The sequence below is a fragment of the Caenorhabditis remanei genome, chromosome V, assembly GCF_010183535.1.
Source record: "Caenorhabditis remanei strain PX506 chromosome V, whole genome shotgun sequence".
Lineage (NCBI taxonomy): Eukaryota > Metazoa > Nematoda > Chromadorea > Rhabditida > Rhabditidae > Caenorhabditis > Caenorhabditis remanei.
Window position 1 is genome coordinate 7,516,922 of NC_071332.1, and position 12,904 is coordinate 7,529,825.

The window sequence follows — 12,904 nt, forward strand, 5'->3', positions numbered from 1 at the left end:
CTTTCTGCAGGTATTTTCATTTCGTTTTAAAAAAGTGAGAAGGCACAGTCCAGACGATCAATTAGATAACGTATTTTACAGGATTTGAATGAAATCCGACGTCTTCAGATGGCTGTGAAACGGAGATAACTAGACCAGAAATGGCGGATTCATTGGATACGGCAGCATCTGGGAAGGTAGTTTAGTTTTGTGAAAACTTTAAATTCATAGGCGTTTTGTTACAAATTTCTCTCTTTTCAATGTGTGAAATCATCAATTAATTTTTTACCCAATTCCGAAAGTAATAAAAAAGAAATGAAGAAAAGAGGGAAGTGATTTTTCGGAAAGATACGGTTCACGACATGAACTGCAGCCAAAAAGTCTTTCAAAAAAGCTTTCTTGTTTCTTGGCAGATTATGCGGAAGATATCTTCATGAAACACAGACAGCCGTCCAATCGTGGCATTTTTCAATGGGAGATATTTCCACAAGGCCTGTGTTCCGCCGCCTGCACAAATAATGCACGTGTCTTTGGAATATGAAATCAATAACTTTCTTCCTGTTTTTATTTACTTTTTCATGATCATGACTTCTGATATTGATAAGACGATCTGTTTAATTTTCATCTCTTTTGATGGGTGCAAAAACATTCTCGTTACTATCTAAACGCCTTTATGTACAGTTTTTGGAGCGTATCCCATATATATTTTTTTTTAAATATTTCTTCCCCGTAATCAGACTGTGTTGTCATACTGTAGCGAGTTATTGCTTAGATAGTGAGATTTCAAACACTTGCTGTTTGTTTCAATAACCATCAATGATGTTTGATACTCTGAGTCCTAATCAGATTGTCGATAAACTATAGCCAACCAGAAAACATCACGTTCAAGCCCAACTAGTGACCACTTCTAGTCTCTGATCCTCTTTTTCTCGATCAACCGAATTGCGCAATCGACTCTCATAAACGAACTCTTCCCGTCTCTATTGAAACCGTAAAACTGGATATCCACTGCTTCTTTTTTTCTTCTTTCCTCGAACCTCTTGTTATACCCGACTGTTTCTGCTTGAAGAATGCAGTATGTCGAAGAATGTTACTCCAAATTCAGAATGTGTCTAAACCTTTGCAAACTACAAAATATTCTGAGGTTGCTTGTCATGGTCTCATTGTTTGGATTTATTTTTATCATTGACTATCAGGTAAAGGTTCGGAAACTTTATGGAATGAGACTATGAAGAGTGTTTTCAGTTGAAAACAAAACAGAGGAAAGACGAATTGAAAGTTCTACGACAGCAGCATTTAGCAGAAGATCCTGAGGTGAGTTCTACACAAATATTTCAAAAATCGTTAGTTGACTTTAAAAATTAAAAATATTTTTCAAAATAGTTTTCCGGATTAAATCTGTTTATTTTAGTCAGTTTAATGAACAACAAGAGTATCCCTTCTTAATACTTTACTATTTTATTAGACAAAGTTGCAGAAGACTTTTAAAATATATTATGTTTATTTTCTAAAGAGAAGCTACCGTTAGACTTTGAAGAAAACATACATTTGTTGGCCCAGAAAATAAATAAAAATTTTTTTTAGGAAGGAAAAACAGTTGGATACGAAATAATAGGCGACGAAATAAAATACAATGTCGTGGAAAAACCTAAAATAGCAATTGTCAGTGTATTACGATCACTGGAACAAACGAAGTTCTATGATATAGCTATCAGTGAGTTCCTTTTTTGCTAAAAATTTATCCTTATTGTTTCGTTCCAGGTACTGTAAAATGTTATGCAAAAATTCAAGGCTATCATTACATTCTTGCAGTGGAGAAGGACTTTGATTGCTACCAGAAAGATGTTGGTCATTAATCCTCTAGATTCAGATAATCATTGATTTTCGTTACAGCAATTTTTCCGTCGCCACTGTATTATTGCGAAGATTCTTCCGAATTTCGACGCCGTCTTATTTCTAGATGCAGATATCGGCGTTGTTTATCCAAAACGACGTATCGAGGAATACATGTTCCAGAACTTTGATGTCATTTTTTACGATCGATTTTATAATTGGGAGATCATGGCAGGCTCTTATCTCGTGATGAATACTCCGTATGCCATCAAGTTCTTGAACGATTTTGCAAATTATGAGACAACGTTACCGGATAGTTTTCATGGAACTGACAATGGAGCACTTCATGTAAGTATTTTTGGATTAGAGATGGAAAATACTGTAAAAAACTGTATTATAACGACGCCTCCTACATGCTCAAAATTCACCACTAGCATTCTCCCGGACATTTTTCATTCTGGTTTAGATCAACGTGATTACAATAGTATTTACAATAGCAAACAGAATGTCTAGAAACGTTTTTCAGGGAACTTTTAGAAATCTCAAAAACTTTAAAACTTTGCTGGGAGGCAGTTGAAAAATACAACGGCATGCCGTTATAATAGAGTTTTTGCGGTAGTTTTGTGAATTCATTTGTTTGATTTCTCGAAGCAAATCCTTAGTGTTCATCTGAGTTAACTTTGGGGTAATAAAAGAAAATTGTTCTTTAAGAACCCGGAATTCGGAAAGAATGTGTGACAATTACAGTAATATCATTACTTTCAGTTCTTCATTGCCGAACGATTCTTTCCGGAAGAAATGTACACAATTGATTTGTGTCGTCAACCATACAAATATTCGCGAGATTTTGACGACGTCTTCACTTATGAAGCATGTCTACGTGGAATTCTCGGCGCAAGAACTGAATTCGATCGTGTCAAAATCTTGAAAAAAGGAACCGGTTGGGCACGTGACAGTTGGATAACCGACGGAGTTTGGAACAAGGAAATCGGAGATTTTATGTTGCATTCGTGGAAAACAAGTCAAATTCAAACTATTCCGAATCGACGGATAAAACCGGTGAAGACATCAATGTACGAGTGGTTCAACCCGCTTATCGGGGCTATTCATCTGGATAAATGTCATCCGAAAAACATGTCTTGGAACTATGATGAACGATTATTGGGAGATTCTGAAGAAATGATGGAGAGCTTGACGGAGTATCGGAATAGAGTTACGAAGCAACAATTCCACTTTTACTATAGAATGAAATCTTTCGTGTGAAGAGGTTTCTGACTTAATTGATTACGGTGTATGTATTTTTCTTAAGAACTACGGGTTAGTTTCTCATGTGTTTCCATTCTTGGTCCCTTTCTAGTTAGAATTGTTTTTTTTTTTGAATAAAAGATTTGAAAACAGAAAATATTGTCAATAGCAACCAAAAGCGAGCAAGAACAAAGGGAATGACATATGTTGGATGACACTTTGTTTGTTTGTAAATTTAAAAATTGCTTTTGGAATCGTATATTTTAGGTGCATTCTGGGAATACATACACTAGTAGATAAAAAAATGTACAAATTGCTACAAAAATTCTGTTTTTCAGGTATTGTTCTGAACTTATGTTCAAAATTCTGGAAATAAAATGAATAGTAAAAACCGGCAAAGATGAGACTACACAGCAAAAATGATGAGTGTATCCGTTATTGAGAAAGTACTTTATCAAGGAGAAGAGACACTGTTTTCGCTTTCAATTAGGTCAGTGTAGACGGAATTGTTTCTCTGTACTTCCTTATTTTGTGAACGTACTTTTTACGATTCTGTCGCTTGTCGTTGCCTAGGTTAAGTTAATAGTTAGTAGTTAGAGTTACTTTAGTAGTTACAGTAAATACTGTATTATAATGGTACCTGTAATAGAACGGCACCTGTATTATAACGGCACCTCTTCTATACTCAGAATTCATGAATATTATTATCCCGGTGTTTTTTCTAGGTTCTTAAGAAGCAGAATGTCCAAAAAGGTTTTTTTGCGTTTAATTTTAGTATCTGAAATCACAAAATTTCTTTCGGATGCAGTTGAAAAATATAACGGCGTGCCGTTATAATGCAGTATTTACGGCAAGTTACGTGTCTAGTAATTCAATTAGGTTCGAATTCAGTTTTTATCTCAACAAGCCAGCGAACAGTATTCATTTCTGTTTATTTTAAGTGTTCGTTGTTTGGGATTTATGGAAATGAAGCCATGGAAATTCCCCGTTCATTTTATGCACTGCAATTTTCGTAAAAATTTCATATCGATTCTCTCAAAAGTCACTCAAGCCACCGCCCTTTTTCAGTACAACTCTAAGTTCTTTGTTTCAAATTGCAACATAACCCATCTTATATACAAACAAACATAATACATTTTCTGTGAGTCACCAATTCTCAAAAGTAACAATTTCTCTCTCACCAACTGGTACAAATATTACAGAACAAGATCGAAATTCCCACAAATTCCCATGGCTCGTAATCCCTCTTCTATATTTATCTAATTGACACAGCTTGGCACAATTCAAAAACGATAGCAGTGACCACCACCAAATTCAGAGTCAGTTGCTGTTGAATGTGCAAATAAAGGAAGAGAGGAAGAATAAATTGAAAATGTCCTCTTGGAAAATGTGAGTTATTCTATTATATTATCACGATTCTTCACATTTTTATCATAAACTTTTTTCAGAAGATACTCATTGGTCCCTGGTGTTGAAAACCGATACAATTACACATTCCTTCTGGTTGCTTTCATTTGTTTCATATATATTTCTATTATTTTCATTTTCGACACGGTGAGTATTGATTGCTAACACACTTTCCTGATAAGAAATATTTTCAGATACCGAGTACGAAAATTGTGTGGAATGCCGATGAAACTGAGCCTGGGCATCTTAAAATAGGAATAGTTATGATTGTGACGAAGGAAACAAAACCAGAGTATTATGAACATGCAATACGTAAAAAGACCAATTGAATTTTGGAAATAACACATTTTTATTTCAGAATCAGTTCGCTGTTATTGCAAAATACATGGTTATGGATTCGTTTTGGCTGTGGATTCAAACTTCAACTGTTCTCATCAAGATGTGAGGTTTTGTTAGTCTGACATTTATTTTGAAATGCATCCTTTTGAACATATTCTTTCAATGATAGCGTTCAGAAATTCTTCCGTCGTCACTGTGCTGCTGCCAAGATTCTCCCGTTATTTGACGCGATCCTATTCCTTGACGCTGACATTGGAATCGTGAATCCAAACCGTAGAATAGAAGAGTACATGGAAAATGACATTGATGTTATATTCTACGATAGATTTTACAATTGGGAAGTTATGGCTGGATCCTATATTGCTAGGAATACTCAGTACGCTGTGGATTTGCTCAATGGTAAGTGTTAGGTCTGCCTCAACTTCAGAAAACATAAAGACATTATTTAGAATTTGCTGATTATGAATTCAAACTACCAAAAAGTTTTCATGGAACAGATAACGGAGCATTGCATGTGAGTTTCATATAAAAAACAAAAAAATATACTGATATTTCAGATTTTCCTCGCTGAAAAGTTGTTTCCACATGCTTCCATTGAGACTGACATCTGCAAAAAAGTGTACGCTAAATCGAACGGTTACGAAGATCTCTTCACATACGAAGCTTGCGTCAGAGCAATTTTCGGAGCTGGAACAGATTTCGGAAAAGTTCGGATAAAGAGAAAAGTGAGTTAGAAATACAATAAAACGAAAATAACATTTCTCTGTCAGGGAACTGGTTGGGCAAGAGACGGATGGCTCACGTCAATGTTATGGCATCCCGATATTGATTTCATGTTCCATGGATGGAAACTCAATCAATTGAAAGAAACCCCATCACATGGTCTGACGTGAGTATAAAATAGTTTTTTTAAAAATTTAATATTGTACAAATCAATTACAGACCAAATCAAATGGGAAGGAGTCAATGGTTCAATCCATTGAGCGGCCCAATTGATTTATCGACATGTAGTCCTCAAAACAAAACTTGGTCATATGATCCACGTCTTCGAGGGAATAAAGAAGATATTTTGAAGAGTCTTCGGAAATTCGAAGAGGAAATCGCAGTGCAACAAGTGAACTCTTATTGTAGAATGACGGAGATGATGCTTCGAAAATAATATTTGACTGTATTATTTGTTTGTACATTTGTAATTTAATAAAATTTTGTTTTTTGAATTTTTTTGAAGGAAAATGAGACTTTGAGATAAATACACAAAAAATCTCGTTTATCTTCCTACATGAAAAAATGAAGATGTTTCTTCCTTAGTTACGAGACCTTGTAGTTGAAAAACGAAACGAAATTATTCATGTTTCTATGTTTTCTTCTTGGAGACTCGAAATGTTGTTGGTCTTTGCTTGTTTCTTTCATTGAGTCCAATATAAAACCATGTTAGACCACAAAACTCATTACCAGAATGATCGCAAATCTATTCAAATTCCACACAAAACATATTTGGGAATATTAGTTGTTTTCACTATCATCTTCTGCTTCTTCTCATATTCACCTATTCCCAGAAGCTCTAGGAACATCACGCAAAAGTTTAATTCAACGAATTATGAAATTCCATCAGAAAGAATAGGGATAGCAGCAGTTATCACAAATGATACTAATATTCAAGCTTATGAAATTGCATTGAGTGGGTGCTGGACTGTTATTTCCATTTTCATATTTTCTCAATTCCAGAGAGTGTAGAATGCTACGCAAAAGTGCAAGGATATTCCTTCATATTGGCAAGAGATTCGGAGTATAAATGCCAGAATAAAGATGTGAGTTTTCAGAATCAAATAGTTCCAACGCATGGGTTTCTAGAAATTCTTCCGCCGTCACTGCGTCGTTTCCAAAATCCTTTCCAACTACAGTACCCTTTTGTTTTTGGATGCTGATATTGGAGTGGTGAATCCGAAAAAGTGAGTCAAGGAAAATAATCTGAAATCTTGTAAAGGCAAGTTCCAGACGAATCGAAGAGTATCTAGATGATAATATTGATATAACATTTTACGACCGTCATTTCAATTTTGAAGTTGCGATGGGATCCTACATACTCAAAAATACTCCATATGCAAAACAGTTTTTTGAAGGTGTGTTCCTTATAAGAACTAGAATATGAATCAGCTTTTCAGAGTTTGCTGCATATGAAAGCAAGCTTCCCAATAGTGTTCACGGGACAGACAACGGAGCTCTGCATGTCAGTTTTCATAATTTATCCTCTTCAGAATTTAGTTCCAGGTTTTTCTAGCTGAAAAGCTATTCCCCCACAAAAAAATAGAGATAGATTGGTGTCGAAAAGCTTATAATCATTCGAAAAACTTCGATGACTTGGCCACATATGAAGTTTGCATTCGAGCAATTCTTGGTGCACACACTGATTTTGGGAAAGTAAGAATAATGAGCAAGGTGAGATTTATTCTCTTTTTTTCAAATTACACCGATCGTTTTAAGGGAACAGGGTGGGTTAGAGATGCATGGTTGACAAGTGGAGTTTGGAGTCCCGATAGAGATTTTATGCTTCATGGATGGAAGACTAAGGAGCTGACAGTGACACCAACTGGAGCCATTAAGGCAACGGAAATGAGTTGGTCCAAGTGGTACAATCCGTTTTCAGGAGAAATTGAGCTGGCGAAGTGCTTTATAGGGTACGAATTTCTATTTTGAATAAGGGATTGCGCATTCTCCTTTTTCAGAAATACAACTTGGTCATACAATGTGAAGTTGATTCAAGACAAACAATCGGTAGACGCTGGACTGATGGAGTATGAGAAAAAAGTTTCGTACAACAGAATCCGACAAATGGGTAAAATATTTGAATTGATGAATAGAGAGACTTGATTATTGAAATAAATATAGTTCATTCATGTACATATTGTCACATTTCAATTACAATTTTTCCTGAAGAATAATATTCTGCCCCTTTGCATGCTCTACAATCCACTTGATAACAAGATCCTTCGAACTTGTTGGTGGCAATTTCACAGTCCACTCCAAGTTGTGATCTTTATTCATTCTGATTCCCTCTTTTGGTTCTGGGACTTCATTTTCATTCGCAGTAGCTGGATCATAAGGAATCGCCACAGGAGACGCCAATTTTACACGAATCTTCTCTTCAGTGCTGCGTGGGACATGATGTTTCACAGTAATAAGAAGAGGCTGACCACTCCTTGTATTCTTCACAGTAACCGTCTGTTCAGTGACAAGTGCGGAGTGTTTTGTGATGTAACCACCTTCTTCGTGGAACTTCTTGGCTGGTTTATACTCAACACGAATTGCAGTGTCGACTCCGAGAGAGCAAGTGAACCTCTCTCCGGGGGAGACGTTTTTCATATAACTCTGAAAATAGATAAATATACTCTACTTATATCATTTCAATAATAATATTCCTCATGTAACAATTGACTTCTTTATGACTCACCTTTGCCACAAAAGCATTGTCCAAGAAGATCGACGTTTCACCTTCTAGGAATGGGAAAACAGAAGTATTCAGAGCAGAAGCGGTCAAGAATGCAGCCGCATTTTTCGATGGAACACTCTCATGAACGAGAGACGGAGTCAGGACAATAGTTCCAATTGTCACTTTATGATCACTAGTTCCGGTCGGAAGATTGGATTTACGAGGGATTTTGAATTCGGTACTCAGTGTATTTTGAGTGACTTCCATTTCTGGCGGAGACATTGTTTCCATTTCTTCATTTTCCTCTTCCATGTAGTCGTCGTGATTTTCCATACCCCTAGCCTCTGGAACAGCTCTTCTCATCATCATACTCTTCTTCATAGATCCCCGTCCCCGAGGACGTGATAGATAGACTGGTCTGTAAAATTGAGCATCAAGTGTTCCAAGCTCTGGAATATGTCCTCCGAGACATGGTTGGGCAGTCGACAAAACAGCTGGAAGTTCGTTCCAATCTTCGCCAGAATGATTATGAAGTTTCCCATAATAAGTGATAGTCATTGATGGTGTTTGAGTATCGACTCGAATATCATACGACGGTTGCCATCCAGTTTGGAACACCTGATAAATCACTTCAAGTTCAACTTCTCCATCTTCAAATGCCTCCAAAGTGATGATAACACAACTGTAAGTTTCAAACTTATGCTTTGTATTTTATGTCTTTAAATCGAAATTTTCAAACTTACTGCGAAATAGTTACTCGAGCAACCTGCAAATTCAACAGTTCCTCGTTGATTTTAGTCGTCATCTCATTAGTTTTTGCAATCTCTTGCTCCTTTTCCCTAAACTTCAATTTCAATGCCTCTGCTTCTGCTTGGTGGAAATCAAACAACTTCTGAAGACCATTCAAAAGTTGTTCATCTATCACAACACTTCCAGATTCTTTCGATGGATTCATCACTCTTCTTCCAATTTCTCCAATTGTTCTATCTAAACCTTCAATAGTTTTCTTCAAAATATCTCTCTGATCTTCATGCATCTTTCTTATTTCCACATACTTCTCTAGCTCTTTTCGCAGATCAACAACCTAAAAACAGTCTGTTAAGTTTTTTCCTTTGCAACACAATTTTTAGCATTAAAAAATAAACCTACTTTTGTAGTGTCTGTGTGAACAGATTCTTTCACTGAAACATCACAAATTGTTGCTTTTCCATGTCCATCCACACGAACAGAATCGCGCTCGAGGCAGGGAGAAAAGTTCTGAAAATCTAGAGGTAAACCACATAATTAGAAAAGTTGCTCACTTTCAGTTGCACTTCATTGATTCCAGCTTTCACCGAAACTGGAACAACTTTCTTAACTTCAGCTCGATCACTGAGAATTGTGACGTTGCTGATTTCTTGGAAACGAATGTCGAACTCATGAATTGTAGCCATCTGAACCGATTGATTAAATATAAAGATCCAAGTGAAGAGGTAATGAAAAATAGAATGAACGCGAGAACAGTTGAGTAAATAAGATTAGGAAAACTAAGCGGAAACAAATTAATATTTTATTTTTTACAATATACATGAGAAATATTAATAACTTAGGGTCTTATCTTCATCTTAGAATCGTTCATGATATTGAACAGTTTCATCTTTTGGATGCTCCACAACGTACTTGACGATCAAGTCTTGTGAGCTATTTGGTGCCAACTTCACAGTCCATTCCAGATTGTTGCTCGAATTGAATTTGGCTCCTTCCGATGGTTCAGCATTCTCTGATTCATTAGTTGCCTTCTCGGCATCATATGGAACTGCTGCTGGAGCAACCAATTTGACACGAATCTTCTCGTCAGTACTACGTGGAACATGATGTTTGATAGTGAGGAGAACTGGTTGTTCACTGCGAGTATTCTTGATTGCAATGGTTTGTTCAGTGACATTGGCAGAGTGTTTCGTGATGTATCCTCCTTCTTCATGATACTTCTTCGCTGGTTTATACTCGACACGAATCGCAGTGTCCACTCCAAGAGAGCAAGTGAACCTCTCTCCAGGGGAAACATTTTTCAAGTGGCTCTGTAATAGAATACCATGAAGTTTTGAATCAGATCCTCTTTGTGATTCTTTTTAGACTTACCTTTGCAACAAACGCATTATTGAGATAGACTGATGAGTCTCCAGCAAGGAATGCGAGTTCAGATGTATTGATTGCAGACGCTGTGAGGAATGCTGCTGCATTTTTGCTTGGAACAGCTTCATGGACGAGTTTTGGGGACAATGTGACGATTCCTACAGTGACTTTGTGATCGCTTGTTCCATGTGGAATTGTTGCATCTCTCAGAATTTTGAATTCCGTGCTCAAAGTATTCTGGGTGACTTCAGAAGCCACTGCCACATTCATCTGCTCCATTGGTGGACCAAGAGTCATACATTGTGGTTGAGGTGCTGATGCTGCTCCGAAAAGTGAAGCTGATCGTGTCTGCATATGCATTACTTGTGGTGGCGATGGGTAGTGGCGAACTCTGAATGTTGCCTCAAGAGTTCCAAGTTCTGGAATTTTTCCTCCGAGACATGGTTGAGCAGTTGAAAGAACCAATGGAGCACCCGTCCAATCTTCTCCGGTGTGTTGTCTGATTTTTCCAAAGTAAGTGATGTTCATTGATGGTTTCTCAGTGTCCACTCTCACATCATAAGATGGAGACCATCCAGCATTATGAACTTGGTAGATCACATCAAGTTCCGCTTCTGTTTCTTCAGTACACTCGAGAGTGATAGTGGCAGCTCTGTAAATATTTTGAAATTTGAAAATGTCAGCTGAGAAAACAGACTGAAGAACTCACTGTGTAACAACGTTGTTATGAAATTTGACTTGAATCAAGTTCAATTCCTGTTCAACTTTTCGAACTTTTTCCTGTTGCTCTCTGTGCTCTTTTTCAATGACTCGAAGTTCTGAAAATCAAAATGTGATGAAATCTGATTGATAAATGTGAGACTCACTCTCTCTATAGCTTTCTGAATTGTTTCCATAGAAATCGAAGAAGTTTTTAAGGCTTGTAAGTGTTCCTTCATTCAAAGAAACCCCTCCTTCCTTTGGAGGATTCACTAATCCTCCTCCAACTGCTCCGAACACTTTATCCAGATTTTCAATGCTTTTTTGGACGACAGTTCCCCGGTCGTCGATGGTTTGAAGGCGTGCTTTCTCTTCTTGGAGTGTTGCTCTCAAAGCAGCCATCTGGAAAGATTACATTATATTTCCTGAATCTTCAATTTCTTAAAATGGTACCTTTGGAGAATCGGATTCTTGTGGAAGAGAAGAAACATTCTTGACAACTACATCATGAATTGTAGCCTTTCCTCTTCCTTCCACTCTCATGGAGCCATGAGTCAAATTATTGCTCAGATTCTGAAATTAATTGTTTCTTTAATTTGTGTGTTGCTTCTAGATCTGAACTCACTTTCAAAACAACTTCATTAACTCCTGATTTCAATGCAACTTTGACGAATCGACGAATTTCAGCTCGATCAGTGAATACTTTCACTTGACTGATATGCTGATCACGAGTTTCGAGCTCATGAATTGTTGGAGTGGCAGTCATTTCTGGAATAGAATCGTTTGAAAATAGGAATTTGGAAGAGTTGGAGAGGAGAGAAAAAGACGGAAATGGATTTAAAAGTTAATAATAATAAAAATTAAATCAGGAAACAGCGTCAAAGAATGAAAGGAAATGGTTTTCAGTTAGACAAATCAGTTTCAGAACGGCAACCCTTTTAGATTACACTTTAGTATTTGATATTATTCACATGGTTCTGATTGTGTTGGAACAAAGTTATGTTCTGAAAAGAGTTGAGTTCATAAAGTTCACCTGCTCGGGATTCTGGAAGAGATCGAATCAAAAACCACTGAAATAGTGAGAAAGTATTCAAGGGTTACTGTATTTAAGATGATGCAATTCTTCTTCAACAACTACCCAAAATTTAACATTCCCAATTCCAGCCTTCTTTTAAATACTGCTCCAAACAAACACCCATGTTCGAAAGTTTTCGAAATACCCTCCAAATCATTTCCTGTGTACGAGGAAGAGGAATGAGTCAAAGGTGTCGTATCTTTTCGAAAATGCATATGATGCAGAAAATGATAGGAAATGGTCAACAGGCACAACAGAAGACAGTCTTATATAGTGGAGACTGGCAAATGTTTCGCAATGTGTTTGTGTCTGACTCATTTCGAAATGGAGACGGAGAGTGGGAAAGGGAGAAAAAGAGAAATTCGTTGAGGTTTCGAAAAACAACAACCAAACATTTTCAAAATGAACTTTCGAGAGGGCACGAGTATTCGATCTGATCCAGATGCCTGGCATGGAAGTGTATTCTAGAAACTTTGATCAGTCTGAAACAGAAGTGTAAAACCTACAAAAATAACAAAATATTTCGAAAGAATTTAAAAGTAAAAAGTGAAAAGAGAGATAGGTGATATTTATTGCTGGGTCAACAACTCTAAATGTCAAGGTTAGAAATCGGCAAGCACAGCAAAAAAGAAGAAAACGAAGAAAAAATGATACAATGATATTCAAAAGTTCGCTGACAGAATGGGACTTGAAAACAATTTTACATATAAAACAAAAATTCGGAAAATTTGAGTGAGAAGGCACTGACATGCGAGTAAATCAAATATATAAACAAGTGGAAATGAAAA

At 36.7% G+C, this 12,904-nt stretch overlaps 6 protein-coding genes across 6 annotated transcripts; 4 read left to right on the forward strand and 2 right to left on the reverse strand.

The window, feature by feature from the left end:
* Positions 1 to 1,085: 1,085 nt before the first annotated feature.
* GCK72_017956 (uncharacterized protein) lies at positions 1,086 to 3,075 on the forward strand (the record flags this gene model as incomplete). Its single annotated transcript, XM_003112714.2, has 6 exons — positions 1,086 to 1,175; positions 1,225 to 1,293; positions 1,564 to 1,693; positions 1,741 to 1,823; positions 1,873 to 2,160; positions 2,578 to 3,075. 6 exons carry the CDS (start codon positions 1,086 to 1,088, stop codon positions 3,073 to 3,075), a joined length of 1,158 nt encoding a protein of 385 aa, XP_003112762.2.
* A 1,354-nt stretch (positions 3,076 to 4,429) lies between these two features.
* On the forward strand, positions 4,430 to 5,962 carry GCK72_017957 (uncharacterized protein; the record flags this gene model as incomplete). Its single annotated transcript, XM_003112401.2, has 9 exons — positions 4,430 to 4,446; positions 4,506 to 4,611; positions 4,659 to 4,776; positions 4,823 to 4,905; positions 4,980 to 5,202; positions 5,253 to 5,317; positions 5,361 to 5,528; positions 5,574 to 5,692; positions 5,746 to 5,962. 9 exons carry the CDS (start codon positions 4,430 to 4,432, stop codon positions 5,960 to 5,962), a joined length of 1,116 nt encoding a protein of 371 aa, XP_003112449.2.
* A 269-nt stretch (positions 5,963 to 6,231) lies between these two features.
* GCK72_017958 (uncharacterized protein) lies at positions 6,232 to 7,671 on the forward strand (the record flags this gene model as incomplete). The annotated part of the gene is made up of 7 exons (XM_053732324.1): positions 6,232 to 6,481; positions 6,529 to 6,611; positions 6,655 to 6,752; positions 6,799 to 6,923; positions 6,966 to 7,030; positions 7,285 to 7,478; positions 7,527 to 7,671. 7 exons carry the CDS (start codon positions 6,232 to 6,234, stop codon positions 7,669 to 7,671), a joined length of 960 nt encoding a protein of 319 aa, XP_053581237.1.
* A 48-nt stretch (positions 7,672 to 7,719) lies between these two features.
* Positions 7,720 to 9,663, reverse strand: GCK72_017959 (uncharacterized protein; the record flags this gene model as incomplete). The annotated part of the gene is made up of 5 exons (XM_003112593.2): positions 7,720 to 8,169; positions 8,252 to 8,912; positions 8,974 to 9,314; positions 9,380 to 9,487; positions 9,532 to 9,663. The coding sequence occupies 5 exons, from the start codon at positions 9,661 to 9,663 to the stop codon at positions 7,720 to 7,722; spliced, it is 1,692 nt and encodes a 563-aa protein (XP_003112641.2).
* Positions 8,791 to 10,737, forward strand: GCK72_017960 (uncharacterized protein; the record flags this gene model as incomplete). Its single annotated transcript, XM_053732325.1, has 3 exons — positions 8,791 to 8,897; positions 9,594 to 9,702; positions 10,594 to 10,737. The coding sequence occupies 3 exons, from the start codon at positions 8,791 to 8,793 to the stop codon at positions 10,735 to 10,737; spliced, it is 360 nt and encodes a 119-aa protein (XP_053581238.1).
* Positions 9,835 to 11,807, reverse strand: GCK72_017961 (uncharacterized protein; the record flags this gene model as incomplete). The annotated part of the gene is made up of 6 exons (XM_003112715.2): positions 9,835 to 10,287; positions 10,349 to 10,994; positions 11,052 to 11,160; positions 11,209 to 11,443; positions 11,495 to 11,614; positions 11,667 to 11,807. The coding sequence occupies 6 exons, from the start codon at positions 11,805 to 11,807 to the stop codon at positions 9,835 to 9,837; spliced, it is 1,704 nt and encodes a 567-aa protein (XP_003112763.2).
* Between the last annotated feature and the right edge of the window lie 1,097 nt (positions 11,808 to 12,904).